Source organism: Carassius gibelio, chromosome B25 (assembly GCF_023724105.1).
Source record: "Carassius gibelio isolate Cgi1373 ecotype wild population from Czech Republic chromosome B25, carGib1.2-hapl.c, whole genome shotgun sequence".
In the NCBI taxonomy this organism is placed as follows: Eukaryota; Metazoa; Chordata; class Actinopteri; order Cypriniformes; family Cyprinidae; genus Carassius; species Carassius gibelio.
The window spans coordinates 17,074,765-17,094,603 of record NC_068420.1 but is presented as its reverse complement, the minus strand read 5'-3'; the positions used below and the strand labels follow the sequence as shown (position 1 = coordinate 17,094,603).

The following is a 19,839-nucleotide window of genomic DNA, read 5'->3' as shown; positions in this document are numbered from 1 at the left end:
TGTCGTCACGAGAAAACGCCCAGGCACGTCGCGCGCGCGGCAGCGGAGCACTGCGGGGCACAGCGGCTGTTGCTCGGGGATGATGTAATGTTGCTCCGGATGGCGGTGTGCGCCAGGCTCTGCGGAGCGGGACAGTCGCGGCGCTGCAGGCGGCGGCAGAGGCACAGCCAGCCGCATCGGGACAGCGACTCTGACATGGACATGGACGAGGAGGAGGAAGAGGAGAGGGTCGTGGGCAAACCGAAAGACGAGTCCGATTGCGGCAGCAGCTGTCACAGCAGCGGAGCCGGTGTCCTCGGGCCGCCGCGCCCGCAGTCACTGCTGGATCTTCCGCCGGAGCTCCTGGTGGAGATCTTCTCCTCTCTGCCCGGCGCTGCGCTGCCCAACCTGGCGCTGGTGTGCAAGAAATTCAGGCAGATCCTGAACACGGAAACGATCTGGAGGAGGAGATGTACCGAGGGTAATGTAATAATGGCTGCTACACAGCAAACAACACACAGCGGCCTTCTGTTTACACTCGATACTGATATGATATGACACCGACTCAAACACTATCATAACGTTATTATATAGGCCGATATATATATATATTAATATTATATATTATCTAGTGTTGTCAAAAGATTAATCGCGATTAACCGCATTCAAAATAAATTGCTATTGGAAATATATGTTCTGTGTATTTTTATTATGTACATTTTTAAGAGACAAGAGACTAACAGTGCATTCAGGCTAACATTTTTTACCTAACATGTTTCCTGGGAATCGAACCCACAACCTTACGCTGCTCAAACAATGCTCTACCACTGAGCCACAGGAACATAAAATCATATAGTAAATATATTTATATTCATATAGATTACTACAAATAAGTATATATATATATATACGTAACACATTTTTCTTAAGTATATACATGCATGTATGTGTGTGTACATACTATACACAGTACACATACATATATAATGTAAACAAAAACTTAATTTGGATGTGATTAATCATTTGAAATCACTAAATATATATGTGTGTGTGTGTGTGTGTGTGTATGTACATGTTAATATATATGATTTGCATGTAGAATTTATGTGTAAATATGTGACGATGGACCACAAATCAGGAATCGGAGGGTTAAAAAAAACTCTAAATATTGCGAAAAATCGCCTTTAAAGTTGTCCAAATTAAGTTCTTAGCAATGCATGTTACTAATAAAAAAAATATTATATTATATATTTACAGTAGGAAATGTACTCAATATTTAATGGAACATGATCTTTACTTAATATCCTAATGATTTTGGCATAAAAGTAAAAACGATAATTTTGACCCATGCAATCTATTATTTATTGCTACAAATAAACCTCTGCTACTTATCACTGCTTTTGTGCTACAGAGTCACAAATAGCTTTATTTTGTGTTTGCTGATAAACTCATTTTGACAAGTGTTTTTAAAAATAATAATATGTACATGTCTTATTTAATGTTTATATATATATATTAGGGGTGTGACGGTTCGCTGAAAAAAACCTCACCCCACATGGTTCAGCACGCGCTGGGAACGCGGTTCAACTTAAATCTGACAAAGCATCTGTAATATGGTTTGCTGTAAATTAGGGTTCAGCTAATCTGGCTTCCCAGACATTACAACTATATTCCAATATGAATAATCTATACCGACATCACCCGGGTGAGACCTGAATAGCACACGTTAATATGTGTTTAAACTAAACTCATTTAAGCTTTGTCAGTTGAAACATTTAGGAGCCAAAAGACAGGAGCTCGTGTGCGCAGTGAGAAGATTTGTGCGTGCGCTCATCCGAAGCGCAAATATTAAGTTCTCTCTGAAGTATTGTGTTTCAAAGGACAAATTCAGACAAAAATTATGTCAAAATTCCCGTTTTTGTAAGTATCCTACAGTACAGCAGACATAGTCAGCTGAATGTAGGCCTGCTGTATCAGTGCATTCTCTTAAAGTGACAGTCTTTATATTAATAGAAACAGCAACAACAAAGAAATCAGTCACTGCTCTTGATTAAAAAGCTTTCGTAACTTTAATAAAGAATAATTTTTAATTTATACAGTGCAATATGCAATGCTGTTTTACATTTGATTACTTTATTCAATTTCTGTACCTAAAAACTAATACTGGACCCCCCTAAACAAAAACTGAAAATCACTGTTTATTGTTTTTATCTTTACCCTATTGTATTTATTTGTGCTGTTGCTTGTAGTTGGATAGAATATTCTTTTTTATTTATTAGAAAATGTAGTTTTTCCATAAACTTAGCACATACCGAACTGTATCGAAACCGTGACTCTAAAACCGTGAAACAAATCGAACTGTGAAAAAGTTGAACCATTCCACCCCTATTATATATATAATATATAATAATATAATATGATATATATATATATATATATATATATATATATGATCTAAAATGTATACAGACAATGACTTGAATGTATTGAGTTTCTGAATCAATTTCAAGTTTAGTTTTTTGTTGTTGTGACGCTTAAAGCCTTGAAGTCAAATATATCTAGGTTTTTATTTTTTTTATAGTAGTTATATATATTTTGTGTAAATAATTTATTTATTTATTATTAAAGAGTAATTTTATTACAATTTTCTCTTCTCCCTTTTATATAATGATTGAGGTGTGTACACTCACATGTGATCATTCATAGAATCATATGATGTTTACAGAGTCATTGACGTAAATTTTAACATTTGTCAACATGAACACCGAATACATTTGATTTCTTCTTTTCATAACCTCCTCCTTGTTCTTGATCTCTGATGTTTAGCTGTTAAAGTGGTTTAGTGCTCTGGTGATTGATTCATGCACTTTAAACCAGAAATGAACTGTGTCTTAAAACCTATTGACCTGCAACTTAAATGGACATAAAAAAAACAAAATTTTTAGGCATCAAATGCATGCATTTAAAATCCTTAAAAGGCTGTGTAGATAGACAGATCAAAAGATTTTCAGATGCAATAGTAGCAAAAAATGAACATGCATTTGAGTTAATGTTTGCCTGTCAGTGTGTTGCTGCGGAGTGAAATACGTTACTTGAACTTTCTGGTGCATAAGTCCAGGGATTGGCCAAAAACCTGATAACATGTCATTTATGTGAGCCATGAGGGGGTCGTTTGCCTTATCTCAGGTCTAAGATCTGTTTAACAGGCTTCAGCACCACTGCAGCAGTAGAATCAAGTAGAAAACACAGAAAACTTGCCTGTTGTGATCAGCTTAAAGGTCGGCACAGAAACTGTTAGCATTCGGTTTTATTCTGAATTGAAAGATACTAAAGACACATCCTTCTGAACCAGGTTGATTGTTGTCTATAGACTGTACTGTGCTCGCGCAGTTTGGCATGAGTTTTCCTCTTCTTGCAGAATTCGGTATGAGAGATGACCTGCGGAAGATGGAGATCGTGGGCATGTCGAGCCGAGATCTGTATGTGAAACGTAAGTAAATCTACTGTAACCTCAGAAGTCACCAATTGTGGCAGTTCAAGTGATTTTAAATAATGAAATATGATACCCAGTTGGGATTTTTTAAAGTAATAGTTCACCCACCAATGAACATCTGCTCACCCTCAGGCCATCTGAGATGTAGATGAGTTTGTTTCTTCATCTGAACAGATTTGGTAATATTTAGCGCTATATCACTTGTTCACCAATAGATCCTCTGCAGTGAATGGGTGCCGTCAGAATGAGAGTCCAAACAGCTGATAAAAACATCAAAGCAAATAAACACCCCTCCAGTCCAATGATGTTTGAGAAACAAACATCATTGGATGTTTGTTTCTCAAAACAAGCTCTTTTCATTAAGAGCTTGTTTTGTGATGGTTATGCATGAGTCCCTTATAAAAAATTATATTTCAACAAAATAAGACAAATTTGGCCATCTTCATTGTGTTCAAAAGTTTTCACCCCCCAACTCTTAATGCATCTTGTTTCCTTCTGGAGCATCAGTGAATGTTTGAATCTTTTTTAATAGTTGTGTTTGAGTCCCTCAATTGTCTTTAGTGTGAAAAGATGTATCTCAAAATCATACAGTCACTGCTGGAAAGAGTTCAAATATGCAAAGATGCTGGAAAACTGAAGATTCTGTAGGACCTTAAAGATTTTTCTGAAGAACGCTGCTCAGTTTAACTGTTCAGAACAAACAAGGGACTCATGCTCAACCATCACAAAACAAGACAGTCGAGGATCATCAGGTAACAGAACACAGTACTAAGAACCAAGGGTTCCCAAACTTTTGAGTGGGGTTATTTTAATAATTTCAGCATTTTTTTTGTCTTGTGGACTAAATGTTAATATCTTTTATGCACAATATCTTACTCAGGACAGTACTAAATAAAAAATAACATGCATTTAGTATGATCTCTCTTATTTTTTGAAAATCACTCATATTTTCACAGATTCTGCAAGGGGTGCCCAAACTTTCGATCCCCACTGTACATCTGAAATGTATTTTATAACGTTTTGTTAATTGTATACCTTGAGTAATTTATTCTGAGATTGCTATGAGAATAGCCTTTTGATGCTTTTGTGGCAATAAAAAAAAGTGAATAAATGAATAAATAAATCATCTTGTAATCCATAATAACGCTTCCTCCAGTTAAAAAGTCCATCTCTTGTTGTCCTCTCACGTTAAAATCCACCAACATAATTATTCTGAACTGTTTTGGAATATTTTTTTAGTTTGTGGATGGTGCTTGATCTGTTCAGATTTCTCTCCTGATTCAGACAAAATGATTTGAAGTCTTTATGGATTTGTTTCTTCCAAACACACATCTTTTTTTCTTCACAAAACATTAATTGGTCGACTGGAGTGGTGTGGATTATTGTGATGTTTTTATCAGTTGTTTGGACTCCCATTCTGACGGCACCCATTCACTGCAGAGCATCCATTACTGAGCAAGTGATGAACCGCTAAAATTTCTCCAAATCATTTTTGGGTGAGCTATTCTTTAAGTTTATTTTTGACATATTATATAGTTTCGGCTTTATTGTAATTACCAAAAATGCTTTTTAATAGTTTTAGTAAGCTGTAAAAATCCTGATCAGCCCATGTATATCACATCTAGTGTGTGACGTCTCTTTAAATGTCCTTTATACTTTTCAACTGTAAAATCAGATGTGTTTGTTAATGTAATGCTGTCGCTTCACCCCATTACATGTCATTTTCTCAGTGCATTTTACATTTACTTCAGCTCTCAAAAGCCATTTTATGTGCATTTATAACAGTTTGTCCGTAGAGTATCAATGTTTGTTTCAACCAAAAATATTTCAGCAGGTGAAAACACAGTGTTTATAGAGAAAGATTCCTCAGAAGTCAGTGCGACATTTGTGTATAATCCAGTTGATTTAAAAATGTGGATATGCAACATAAAATAAATATTATCCTCTGAAGTGACAGACGAACACTTATCAGCCTCCCAGCCCTGTTCATTGTGAGTGTGCTTCTCACTCTGCCTTGTGGCTCTCTCCTCTTCCTGTGGCACGCTCACCTGCGTACATGTCCAGGTGTGAACCCGCAGGTGAAGTCGGGACGCTTTATGAAGCTCCTCCCTGATTATGAGCACATGGACTATCGGGACGTGTACACACACTGTATGTACTGGCCGTGTGTGTGAAGGCTTCGTGCTGGAGCCCAGTCACTGCTTGTCAAGCTGCTGGCTGAAGATGCTCTTTGCTACTGACGCACTGTTCCAGGTTCATTGAGTTCAAGTAGAGCTGTCGAACATGGTATAAATTAAGACCATATAGTTAGATTTATATTATCGCAGATGTTACTGACTCGTTCCTTAATTTACAAAAAAAAAAAAAAGCAAATTGTAAATGGTAAACAATGTGCGGAAAGATAAAAGTAAATATTGTTTTAAACGTGTGATAGTGTTATATATTACAGTACAATAAAATAACAATTAAGTCTCTGTAAAGTTGCAAACCTAGTAACAGAATATGCAAATATATATTTTGCACAATATGGAGAATGAGGAATGAGTTCAAATTATTTTCTTTTAGTTATTTATGAGTGTTGGTACTTTGGTTATTTAATTGTACAGCTCGTTTCCTTTATTTTTAAATTTAGAATATCTTTGATATCATCTAGATAATCTTTATATTAATCATTTAATAACAACATTTTGATTATTTAGAAAATCTCAATATCTGTTTTTCAGACCGTAGATCTTTGTTGTGATGCCTAAATTTGCTTGTAACATATAAAATGTTTTTATTATTTAATTGATTTGAAGAATATTATTTACAAATATTTATATTATATTATACTAATTATTTATAATTTTTTAATATATATATATAAAAAAATCTAAAATGTATAAAAAAATTATGTTTAGGTGGTTTGTCGATTTGATTAGTTTTAGCCATTTTAGTACTTTAACTTCAGTTTATTTATTTCAAAGCTACCTTTCAGTTTATTGGTTGATTTTTTTTTTATGATCTAGAATCATATTATTTCTGCTTTATTTTTAATAACCATAAAGTAGTAAAATAGTTTTAGTTCCAAAATAGCTCAAGTTTCTAAATCACTACGTTGTGTCACAGATTCTTAACTTATTATGAACGTGGAACATTCCTCTAAGGCTGAATCCCAAGCTGCATAGTTCTTCTACACTATAAAAGTGTTAACTGGAGCATACTTTTGATGTACTTTTCTATGCATTATGCAGCAAGACACCACATGTAGGAAAGTGTGTTGTTATTACCTTCATCCATTTTTGATCCATTCATACATCATTCATCTAGCTGAATTCATTATATTATTACATTATTTACATTTTGTCTTGGCATCACATTCCTTCTGTAGCACAAGGATTTGTGGGTAATATAAGCCACAAGCAGATGTTATTCTACTGGAAGTAATTCAGGAAGGTTTGCAAAATACTACAATTTGGAATGCACGGATGCTAATTATTTAGTTGGCTAAGTATGCAAATTGGGACACAGCCTTGGTTTGGGACAGACTGATGTGACAGCGGCGTAAGGGCAGCTTCTACCAGGCGTGAGCATGCCTGTGTGTCCAGCATGATTGTGTGTGACTGACACAGGCTGACAAGGGTGCAGACGTCTGTAGATGCACTAACATCAGCTGACTGTGTGAGATGCAGATGAGTAAAGGTGACCAGACGTGGGGGAATATTAGCTCCAAGTTGTTGCATGGCAGATAAGTTGCATATACTCACACACTCCATGTGCATTCATGAGTTCATGCCCAATGCCGAAAGTGATATAATCCCATCTAATGTTCTTGGTTCTGGGTTTGTTATGTGTGTTGTGTGGTGTTTTAAGGTCATGTGCTTGTTTTGCAGTGTTATATCCTTATAGAAACATCCTGGGTCTCTGGCAGCCTGATATCGGGCCCTATGGAGGACTGCTGAACGTGGTGGTAAGATCACACAGAAAAAGCAACAAAGAATGATAAGAAATGCAAAATGATAGCTGATACTGGTGGAAAATGACACGTGTGAATCGTCACAAAACACTTATGTATTGAGAAGATGATTATGGCGATGAATATCATTAAATTAGCACAGTACAGATGTAATGGGACGTAATACTATGCAATAAAATGTTAAAATAATGTTTTATTTATTTATAGATATTTTAAAAGCATGACAAAATTACATGACAAAATATATATCTTTTTTAACAGACATTTCAGAATGAACCCAATTCTAATGTAATATTGTGAACCAGTAAAAAAATAAAATAAACATATGCTGTTTATTTTAGTACATACCATATATTAGCTAAAAAGCTTTAACGCTGCTAGCTAATAGCGTTATATAATATCTTCTAGCATACAGTAGCTAACTGCAATTTCACTTGTTTTGCTCTTAATTATTAGGGCCGAGCACCAATGGTGTGAATACCCTCTTGGAATTGCTCTGTTTATTATTTTTATTTTCTAATTGTTCTTCAGATTTTAAAAGTTTAATAACCCTAACCCTAACCCTAGGGTGAGGAGTCAAACTCTCTAACCACTAGGCCACGACTCCCCTGAAATATATAGCTGCCCACTGCTCCGGGTGTGTGTGTGTTCAGGGTGTGTGTTTACTTAGATGGGTTAAATGCAGAGCACCAATTCTGAGTATGGGTTACCATACTTGGCAAATGTCACAACTTTCACTTTTTATTCTATATCACTTTCAATTCATTTTAATAGTTTAAAATTTCAGTTTAATCATGACAAGTGTGTAATTACATGAGAGTATATTTCAGTATGAAGTGTATTAAAGTTTCTTATAATTGATTGTCGGTATAGTCAGCAGTAAACAATCTATATTTACCATGAAATTACATTTAAAGATCTACTTAAGTCCTACTTAGGTAGGTCAGAAATATCACCCAAATGTTCACCCAAAAATTAAAATCACCCCGCGATTTACTCACACTCAAGCCATCCGAGGTGTATATGACTTTCTTCTTTCGGGCAAATTCAAACAGAGTTATATTTAACGTTAAAAAAAAAGTGGCAAGGAAATGAAAATAGAAGTCCAATAAAGTGCATGAATCTATCATAGTAAGTGCTCCACACGGCTCCGAGGGGTTAATAAGGAACTTTTGAAGTGAAAACAAATGTGTTTGTGTTAGAAAAATATCCATATTTAAAACTTTATAAACTGTAATCTCTAGCTTCTGCTAACTTTCGTACGCACGTTCATGAGAGAGTGGCGTTCCAGTGGAAGACATTGGCGTAGGCTAAGCTCCGGCGAGGATATGCTAACCGAGTTTAGTTTACATCAGAGGTAAAAAAACGGTCTCCTCTTGGCCTATATCGAAATCCTCTTGACAGTTTTCTTTTCAAATTCTCACTTTACACTTCTATTTTGGGACCAGTGTTTTGTTTTGCTCTCTCCTCTGAGCTCCCGTCTCCGTTGCTTGCCTATTATACCTATTTTTAAGTATATTTTTCTGTAATAAGTAAAAGTATGCTAAAGTGTGCTTGTTTGCACGTTAGCATCTAGCTAGTGTTAGTATCTAGCTGAATTTATTATCGAGTTTATACCTGCTTCATTGTTTTGGGAAATTGTGTGCGAACTGGAATTCACCCGGTGGCTTGTTAAACATACAACTTAAAAAATTAGTTTGAATCAAATTCAGCATATTTAAGACACGCAATAAATGAACAATTATACTGTATTTCAAATGTGCAACTCTTTCTTGCTTTGGTGGTTATTTTAGGTTGACGGGCTGTTCATCATTGGCTGGATGTATTTACCGCCCCATGATCCCCGTGTGGAGGACCCCATGCGTAGACGGCCGCTCTTCCGCATTCATATGTGGGAGAAAAACAAAGCCATGGTAGAATGCATGTATGGACACAAGGGCCCTCATAAAGGAGACATCCAGGTAAATCTGACAGATTTCTACCACAATGGCTCCATGTGTCATTATATTCTACAAGATATTTACCATTTTTTTCTTCTTTCCAGACTGTGAAGAAAGATGAATTTTCCACCAAATGCAACCAGACCGATCACCATCGAATGCCTGGAGGAAGGCAAGAGGTAGGAAACCAGACTCCTTAAAGGGATAGTTCACCCAAAAATTACAATTCTGTCATAAATTACTCACCCTCATGACGTATCACATACGTAAACAATGTATGTACGCAGAAACGTTGTTTACGTTCAGATCAAAGCATAAACATAAACAAACGTATCTGCGTACATATGTTGCATACGTTGTTTACGTATGTGATACTCTCCAAAATGGTGCTATAGGATGATGTGGTGGAGACGAATTGTTGAATAAAACCATTATTATCCTTTTCTCTGCACACAAATTATTCTCTTAGCTTCCCAAAATTATGGTTGAACCCCTCTACTATTTAAAAGATGTCCTTACTACATTTCTGGACCTTGATCATGGTGTTATCATTGCTGTCTATGGAGGGTCAGAGAGCTCTCGGATTTCATCAAAAATATCTTAAACTGTGTTCTGAAGATGAACGAAGGTCTCACAGGTTTGGAACGACTTGAGGATGAGTTATTCATGACTGAATTGTTATTCCTGGGTGCACTATCCCTTTAAGAGATTTTGAGGTAAACCGTGGCTCTCCTGTAGTTCCTGGATGTACACTGAGCCCCGTGTGTCTGTGCAGGAGTTCAGAACGTGGTTGGAGGATGAATGGGGAAGAACACTGGAGGACATTTTCCACGAGCACATGCAGGAGTTGATCCTCATGAAGTTCATCTACACCAGCCAATACGAGTAAGTCTCCTACATCGCCCGTTCTCACCCAGAATGTGTCAACGGTTTGATTCGTCTGGTGCCAGGTGTGTTCTTACCGTGTGTTTCCTGGTTTCAGTAATTGCCTGACGTACCGGCGGATTTATCTGCCCCCGTGCCTCCCGTCAGACCTGCTGAAGCCGGGCCTCTTCAAAGGGACGTACGGCAGTCACGGCCTGGAGATCATCATGCTGAGCTTCCACGGCTCCAAGGCCAAAGTCACCAAACTTACCGTGAGTCTGACATCCCAAAATATGGACTGGAGCGCTTCGACTCTCAGGAAAACATGACACATATGGATGTATATATTTAAGAAAAATATGTTACGTTTACATATTAAATATTTATATATGAATATATAATTATATGAGTATAAATATATACTTGTAAATATAAATATACACAACATACACACATATATTATGGAAACAAAAACCTTTATTTTAATAGCATATTATATTTGGGACAAAATAAATAAAACATTTAAATACACTTAAAAAAAAGATTTGTCAGTATTTATTAAAATACTGTACTGTATACACAAAATACATAAATGTATGTAAAAACATTACATTTAAAACTATTATTATTATTATTCATTTCTATGAATGGCTTACAGTGTAAATAATCCTAATAACAATTTAGTTGTTTGTGTGTGTGTGTGTGTGTGTGTGTGTGTGTAAAAGAAGATAAAACAAATACATGTTAATGTTTTTCTATTGTTTAAATATTTGTATAATATATATAAATATTGCTGTATTGTAGTTTATAGTTTTAATAATTTATTATTCAAATTCATTGTATATTTTGGAATTAGACAAAATAAATAAAAATACATGTAAATACATTAAATGAAATAATTTGTTAGTATATATTAAAATTAAAATGTGTATACAAAATAATTTTAGTAAATTATTATCGAAAATAGATTCTTATATCATAGTATATAATTGTAATAATTATACATACAAAGCAAATACAAGCAATGTATTTTGGCACATGATTTTTGTCATTAATGTTTTTCCATATTGTCTCTGAACAGAATAATATGAGCATAAAAAACATAATAAATAAATTAACACATTTTCAACTCCACATTTACACAAACTTTACATTTATTTAAAAGTAAAAGTTCAAATGAAGGTTCCAACAATGCCTATAGTATGTGTGATTTAGCGTGTTCATCAGCTCATTTGTTTGTTTTTAGGGTGACCCCAATGTCCCAGCAGGTCAGCTGACGTTAGAAATCGACCTGAACCGGCCGCTGCGTCTGCCGGACCTGGAGCACCAGCGGAGCATGGAAGAGCTCTCTCGTCTGGTGCTGGGGGTGCACGAGGAGGTCCAGAGGGGTCTCCAGGCCCGGGACGCCCCACCAGAGCCTGCGGAGGCGGCAGAGGGCTCAGATACGGCTCCCCCTGCTGGAGCGGAGGACGTGGAACCGGGAGCTGCTGCCTGCAGCTCTGCATCTGAAGCGCAGCCGTTTGTGCTGCCTCTGGGAGTCATGGCCCGTAATGAAGTGTATCCTCGCACCTGCAAGATGTGGTGAGTCTGATCATTTTTACAGTATTTATTTTTATTATATTAATAATACATTAATAATACTTGATTATATTTTCTAAAATAAGCATGTTAATTATTTTAAATACATTTCCAAATTTAATTTGTTAAAACTGAATAGTTGTATATAATTTTATATTAAATTAAATTAAATTAAATTACATTTACGCATTTAGCAGACGCTTTTATCCAAAGCGACTTACAGTGCATTCAGGCTGCACATTTTTTACATATCATGTGTTCCCGGGGAATCGAACCCACAACCTTGCGCTTTATATCGCTGTGCTCTACCACTAATATATATTTTTTTGTCTCTACAATATTAGATATAATTAATGGAAATTATATATTTATATATTTTTATACAGAAAAAATAGACAGCAGTTAAATTTATTTAATTATTATTTTATTTAATAAAATATGAATGTCAATTAATTTAAATCAGTTACTAAACTTCATTTGTTAAACTAAATAATTTGATGTATTTTTTTTATATATTTTGTCTATTAATATTAAATAGCATTTATTACATATATAAAAAGACATGAAAATTATTTAAAATGTGACATTCAATATTAAATATATTTTAAAAAGTTATTACATTGTATTTTATATAAATAGACATATTTTTATTTTAAATGAGCTTATGTAGGTATATAATTTATATGTAACTTAGAAATAAATACATAATATATTAAATAATAAATATTAAATATACTTCTTGTAATCATTTTAAATGTTCTTATACACTATATATACCTTATAAAATTGGCATGGAAAATAATTTAAATTACTGTTTTTTTTTTTACTTAAATTGTAAAGTGTGTGTGTGTAATTGTCTTTTATTATTCTAGCTTAAAGTAAATATATATTGATATAAAAGGAATATGCAGTGCACTTTAAAATTCTTTAAAATATAATACATAATAAATTTTTCTTTAAATTAATGAAAAAAAATTGCTAACACTGTGTTTGAAGGTATTCTTGTTACACGTTGCATGTACTTACTATTATAATAACAATAAATGATGCAGTAACCCTAAACCAAACCCTTCACCTAACCCTAACTATATAGTAAGTACATGTAGTTGATTCATATTACTCAGCACTTAAATGTAAAATTACACTGTATAAAGGACACCTTCAAATAAAGTGTTAGTTTGTTTGATTATAATCTTCATGTGTTTCAGTTTTTATGGAACAGGCCTGATCGCCGGCCACGGCTTCACGAGTCCAGAGCGCACGCCGGGGCTGTTCATCCTGTTCGATGACGACCGCTTTGGCTTCATCTGGCTGGAGCTCAAGTCTTTCAGTCTGTACAGTCGGCTGACCGACCAGCTGTCCCACGCTCAGGCCCCCAGCATGGAGCGCTTCGAGGCCATGCTCCGCAACATGCAGTCATGGACATCCTGATAGCAAACCTCACACTACCTTTCTCATCAGGCACATCCTCTGCTGACACACACACACACACACACACTTCTGCTCGCATCCGCACAGGTGTATTAAAGCCACATGCCCATACAGTATTTATATCAGGCCTTTCTTATCAGCTTTTTAATTAATTTATTTTTGTAACCTGGAAATGGCGATGAAGACAACAACAATGTGAACATCCGCATATTAATAATCTTAGAAGTGTTTGTCCTCAGTGTGGCAACATCTGCGGTTGCTTTTAAATTATTTTATTCAGTTTATTTCTTTAGTTATATTAGAAGTCCACACCATATTTGGAAAGACTTCAATTTTTTTTTCCGCCAGTGTTCACTGAAAACCAATGACTTCCAGCCGCTTTGTCACTGCAAATGTTGTCAGTTTTATCACATCCGTTAACATGTACACTAAAAAAAGACAAATTTTCTTATTTAAAGGAACAGTTCACACAAACATCAAAGTTTGATGAAGACTCTCCCCCTCAGGTCATTTAAGATGTAGAAGAGTTTGTTTCTTCATCAGATGCCGAGACATTTAGAATTGCATCACTTGTTCACCAGTGGATCCTCTGCAGTGAATGGGTGCCGTCAGAGTCAGAGTCCAAACAGCTGATGGTTTAAAAAACAATGGATTTATTTCTTAAAAACGTGCAGCTTTTCACTTCACCAGATGTTAACTGATGGACTGTAGTGGTGTGGATTACTGGTGCATTATTTTCATGTTTTTATCAGCTGTATTGGACTCTCATTCTGACGGCACCCATTCACATTCACAGCTAAATTTCTTCCAATCCGTTCTGATGACGAAACAAACTCATCTACATCTCAAAATGGCCTGAGAGTGAGTCAGTTTTCAGCAAATGTAAATTTTTGGCTAAACTTTTCCTTGAATTTAAAGCTATCATACTGTTAAATTTCCAAGCGAATAGCTAATTGGTTAGCCAGCCGACTTCACGACCACGACGACTGTCTCATGTTCACATGATAGTGATTCTGTTCCTCTAGCTGTGCAGCTCTCTTCCAAGTGCTCTTCCCTTCGCAGCGTACACGTTTATCGGAGGCAGAATTACTCCGGCTATACTTTTGTATTTGACTGCAGCATTACTAGCATTTAAAAAAAGGGGAAAAATAAGTATAATGTAAAGTGAATATATATGTAAATGCATTGAAAGTATTTAAACATGTATCAACACATTCAGCTTTGTTTTAGGGATGATTGTATATTGATCGATGAACTAATTTAAGTATATCGCCTGTGTTTACTTGTTTAAAGTGTAATATTCTGGTAGAAATGGCTGTTTTCGTGGACTGATATCCTACAACTATTGATATTATTCTCAATAAGATGTCATTTCAGCAGTTTATATTGGCTCTTATCAGGCTTTGTGCAATTAATAACTCAAAGTCTACCCTGTTGACTTCAGTTTCTCACTTCCCAATGAATTAAATCAAGTTTTGCCCCATTTTTCATCGCCATGATTCATTGATTCACAGGATTAAGCCGACTTCAATCTGAGTTTCTCTCCATTATTTATCTATAATTATAATTTAGCAAAGCACTGTGCCTAAAACTGTAATTTGTACACTTGTGTTGTACATTTGTAATTTCCTTATTTTTAATTTTGTACTTGTATTGGAAGTGAAACATGAGTTCTCAGTAAGTGTGATTATTTTATGTGTAGCAAAACCGCTCCATTAGCGAGTCAAGCATCCAATACAGGTCTTTATATTTGATGTTAATCTGCTGTTTGAAATTATTTTTTTTTCCTCAATCAGAATATTGTCAATAGTTGAATTATTGTCATTCATGTAAATTTGCCAGTTAGAAAATGTCAAAGCGCAAATTCATGACTAGTTTGCACACGTTGCATTCAAATTCAGGGAGGTTTGCAGCTTTAGCCTTCGTTTGTTCTCAATAAAATGGAGGAAAAACTTGAACGTTGTCTGACTTTTATTTTTAAGTGCAAAACAGATCAGTACAAGTTAGTTCAATGTATGTCACATCATTCATTTGTACATTTGTCTATCAAATTTGAGCTTCAGCTCCAAAATACACTAAGGTTAGGTATTTTAATGCTTATGTTGAATCAAAGTCCTCAATTTTTTATCTGTGTCATCCTCACATTCAAGTTTATTTCTAATGAACACCATTTTTTTTTTTTTTTTTTACAGTTCTAAGTGCTCTGTTGTCTCTCGGCCTTGGCGTATGAGATCTGGAAGTGTCTTGGTCATGAATGTGTAGTGTTTCTCCTTCAGGTTCTTCCCAGTTTTCTGTTCCAGTCCAATGCCGAGATACTCAGCCTCATCCGTATATTTAGGCCAGTGTGTCAGACCCGGACCATTCGGAGACCTGCCGATCCAAAAACAGCCGTATTAAAGTGCAGAAAATATATACTTTGTTCTTCTATGAAAAACAAAGAGACTGATATTTTACCCGGTGTGTGCAAAGTTCCCCCAGTATGCCATCACAGTCCTGCACAGCTCTTCCTCTTCCTTTGTGAAAGGAGCTGAAAGATTGAACCATTAAATGATGATTCAGTGGTTATTTGAAACCCTTTCAGAGTAGTTCAGTGTCAGTGGAGGATGTGTTTGTGATGAAGTGTTTTACCGGTTGCTCTGAGGTGGGCTTGAGCGAAGCAGGTGCCCTGGATGAAGAAGAGTTCATCTGCGTGGTCAACACCAACAAAGCTGGGCCTGTTCTTCTGGATCATACTGGGAGGATGCTGGAACTCATACAGGTAAACCGGCGCCCCTGAAGCTACAGCCACAACAATGACACATAGGATTTAAAGAGATTCACCCAAAAAAAAAAAAGTAATTATCTGCTCATACTCAAACCTGTGTGAGTTTCTGTTGCACACAATGAAGATATTTTGAAGAATGTTATTAATCAAGCAGTTTCTGGTAGCCACTGACTGAAAAATAAAAACAATTGAAGTCAATGGCTACCGTCAACTGTTGTCACACGAGGGTTGAGTAAATGAGGACCGTTTTTATGTTCTTGGATGAACAATGCCTTTAAAGTATAAAGGTAAAAATATCCAAAAAATGACCTACACGCATCAAAAGAATGAGAAGAAATAAGGGCGATGATGTCATTAAAAAAATGTCAAGTTATAGTGCTGCAGAGATATCAACCTTAATTAGCATTAGCATTACTAGCCCCGGCCCGACAGGTGTCGTAATACCAGTTTCGGCCATGGGAGGCGGTATGCGGGCAACATAACCACCAGCCAACCTGCAATACACTAATAACTCGCAGGGCTTGTGGGCGTACCTGAACCTGATGTCAATCATGTGGAAAGTACAGCTCAGTATTACATTTCAGTTTAGGGAAGAAAAGTAGAGAAAAGATGTCTCAAGCCCTTGGCAAGAGACCACCACCCGCTACAGGGAAACAACCGCGCTCGGAATCACAAATCAAATCCGATAAGAAAAGGAGCTGAACCAGAGTAAACATGGTTCATGTTTGTGTTTGTGTATCGAAGGCTGTTCGATAAACGTGCTAATGTTAGCGATTGCTAACCGTAGCTGCGTTTGATAATTAGCTAGCTTTAACTTACCTATTTATAACTAACCTGCTCTGTCTAGTCTGTTGGTCTCCGTGTCCTCTTTGCTTCGTGGTTTTTCTGTGCGTGAGAAAATTGATGTGTGGCATGAAAGCGTGTGAAAAGAGTCAATTGCGTGTGTCTCACGGTGAATGCTTGAGAGTTGGCAGCTCTGGTTACGTTGGTTGGCGCTAGCTTGGTCAACATCAGCTGTCTGATGTTGACCGATGATGTTGACAGAATGCTGTCTGTCAAATTAATTTAATTCAAATCGTGTGTATATACATCTCAAAATGTAATATGAATAAAACGAATAGGAACATATTCACTGGTAAAGGTGAAGGGGAGTAGCTTGAAGGGTTGAGGGCTGTAGGGTTGTTGTGAAGATGGGGGCGGAGCATAGAGACTATGCCGTTTCTCGTTTGTTACTCTAGAGTAGACCAATTCAATTTATTGAGGCATACTGCCCCCATCTGGTATGGAATGTGGAGAATGACTTGATTTTTTTTGCCAGACATGACAGATGGCACCTTTAAACTCCAAGAGTATTTCACTGTGATTTTGAAGAGCAAAGCGATCATGTAAAAAAAAAAAAGCACAATAGACCTGTTTTTATTTCTTTCTAATATCAATATATCACATTTTTTTCATAATTCAACATTTTGAATATTTTTCTGTATTGATATATTTTAAGGTGTAATTTATTCCCGTGTTGTAAAGCTTTATTTCCAGCATCATTCCTCAAGTCTTCAGTGTCACATGATCCTTCAGAAATCAGTCTAATATGCTCATGCAGTTTAATTATTATTGGTTCTCAATTATTATTTGTATTATCAAGGTTTAAAACCGTTTTTGCTGCTTAATAATTTGGTGGAAATCAATCTCCATATCACTGTATGCTCTTCTGTGTCCTCTGCGCCACAAGGATGCGCTGTTTTTATGTGTATTTAGCTTTGATTTGAAATAAAACATTGCATCGTTGTGAAGCGGAGGGCACAGAAGAGCACACGCAGCATAAAGTGATATACAGAGACACTGAGGAGACCGATGACAAAGGAATTATCAAAAAAAGTTGTTATTTTCATTTTCTTTGCTTACAAAGTTTTCCTGTCGCTTCATTTAACCCAGATTGCACGTTTGATGGCAGAAGGAATATTCTGGCGACGACCTTTTATACATTTTCTGGACCTTGATACTGTTATTTATTTGGCAGTCTATGGGACAGTCACAAGCATCCAGGTTTTCATCCAAAATATCTTAAATTGTATTCTGAAGACAAACAAAGCTTTTACGGGTTTGGAACGACATGGGGGTTTTCATTTTAGGGTGGAGTATCCCTTTAATGCTGAATGAAAGTGATATTTATTTATTATAACTTTAACAATATTAATGTTATAACTGCATTTTGCCTTGGTGAGCATTTAAGAGAATTTTAGTAATTATTCCAAACGTTTTACCTGAAGTGTATATATCATTTTAGGCTAAAATTAAAATTTAATAGACGGTAATATAATCAGAATTAAAAGTTATTTTCTAAACCCTTCTTCCCAAACAGTTGCAATGGACCAGTATGAATAACTGGCTGCGTCTCACCGCTGTGGTATTTTGCCAGTTGAAGGGCAGGGATGTTGAACATCACGTCTCCCATCATCTCTCTGTAAATGTCTCGGACTCGAATGGGATCTCTTGTGTCGCCCAGGTACTCGTTGGCCACCAGATCAATGATCCATCGATCCCTGGGCTGATGGGAATATCAGTCAAAGCACACAGGATCCAAAGAAAAACACATGTAAGCTAATGTAAATGTACATTGTGTTGAGTTGTGACTTACATCAGGATACGTGAGGGTCAGGCCCTTTATGACTTGCTCTTTATTCATCCCATCAATCCATCCTTTACCCCCAAAATACTATGGAGGAAAAACATTAGCATCAAAATATTAAACCAAATATGTGAATATGCTGTAAATGTGTCAATGACAGTAAAACAACATCTTCGATTCTAAGTGAGTTTAGAGTGTGATATTAAATGTAATAATAAATATAATTTGTACTCACTGCGGGCAGTAAAAAGCCAAACTCATCATCAGTGATTCCAGTGATGAGAGGAACTTTACTGAACTCTTGTTTCTGAACGATATCTTCTACAGGTTTGGGAAGGAAATAGGAATCCAGAGCGAGACTGAAGTGCATTATCGGAAACTAGAAACATAATGGAAACAATCCTCAATCCATTAATATCAATCACAGCAAATATAGGCTATATTGTAGATATAAGTGCTTTTAGTGCATATGTCTACATAATACATGATTTATATTGAAGCATCATACCTTGTGAAAAATAAGTGTGCTTAATTGCATTGAATGTCCACATAAAAGTGTTTAAAAAAAAATATTGGCAGATAATATACTATTAATGATATAAAAGGGCACTTAAATATGCCAGTTACATTTTCATACAACATTTTCATTTAATTGTACTTAACAATCAGTTCATACTTTAAAATATATCACATTTACATTTAATTTAGCGCACGCTTCTTTCTAAAGGAAGAATACAACAAGCAGTTTACCATAAGCAGTCAAATAAACACCTGTAATTCAAAGCATCACACATTGTTTATTATTTTTGTAATAAGTACTTATTGCTGAAATATTAATGGCTTACTTTTAAAAAATAATTTCACACCTGATTAGAGCATTGCAGAACTTCCTCCTCGGACCAGCGCATGATGCAGTCGACGATCTTCGATGAGCTGCTGCTATCACAGTTGCACATTTTGGCTGCGTTCTGAAATTAGCATCAACATGAGAACGTGGTTAAAAACAGTTGCACTTAATACAAATAAAAAAAGATGAAAATATAAGAAGAATATGAAATGGTACCTGAGCTCTCAGTAAAGGATTGCCCATCACTAAACCGTCCCACAAGGCCGTCCCACTTTCTGCAATGGCACGATGAAACAGACCAGAAGCCAATGGTGAAAGAATCTTGAAGACACAAATGACACAGAAATGACTTGATCACTCGA

At 35.9% G+C, this 19,839-nt stretch overlaps 2 protein-coding genes across 3 annotated transcripts in view; one reads left to right on the top strand and one right to left on the bottom strand.

The window, feature by feature from the left end:
• On the top strand, nt 1-15,198 carry LOC128014119 (F-box only protein 31). Of its 2 annotated transcripts, XM_052597405.1 has the most exons (10): nt 1-460; nt 3,398-3,469; nt 5,537-5,623; nt 7,345-7,421; nt 9,221-9,388; nt 9,472-9,546; nt 10,143-10,252; nt 10,350-10,503; nt 11,478-11,812; nt 13,018-15,198. In XM_052597405.1, exons 1-10 carry the CDS (start codon nt 88-90, stop codon nt 13,238-13,240), a joined length of 1,674 nt encoding a protein of 557 aa, XP_052453365.1. In that variant the 5' UTR covers nt 1-87; the 3' UTR covers nt 13,241-15,198. The 2 variants fall into 2 exon arrangements, with proteins under 2 accessions (XP_052453365.1, XP_052453366.1); XM_052597406.1 differs by lacking the exon at nt 5,537-5,623 and having other exon boundaries at nt 4-460.
• LOC128014118 (pyrethroid hydrolase Ces2a) overlaps nt 15,194-19,839 on the bottom strand; it is a 17,985-nt gene continuing 13,339 nt past the window's right edge. The window contains exons 18-25 of the mRNA XM_052597404.1: nt 19,694-19,798; nt 19,497-19,598; nt 18,866-19,009; nt 18,640-18,717; nt 18,402-18,549; nt 15,869-16,018; nt 15,695-15,767; nt 15,194-15,610 (exon numbers count right to left, since the gene is read on the bottom strand). Coding sequence (XP_052453364.1) covers nt 15,427-15,610; nt 15,695-15,767; nt 15,869-16,018; nt 18,402-18,549; nt 18,640-18,717; nt 18,866-19,009; nt 19,497-19,598; nt 19,694-19,798 — 984 coding nt within the window. The 3' untranslated portion in view covers nt 15,194-15,426. The remainder of the gene's footprint in view (nt 15,611-15,694; nt 15,768-15,868; nt 16,019-18,401; nt 18,550-18,639; nt 18,718-18,865; nt 19,010-19,496; nt 19,599-19,693; nt 19,799-19,839) is intronic.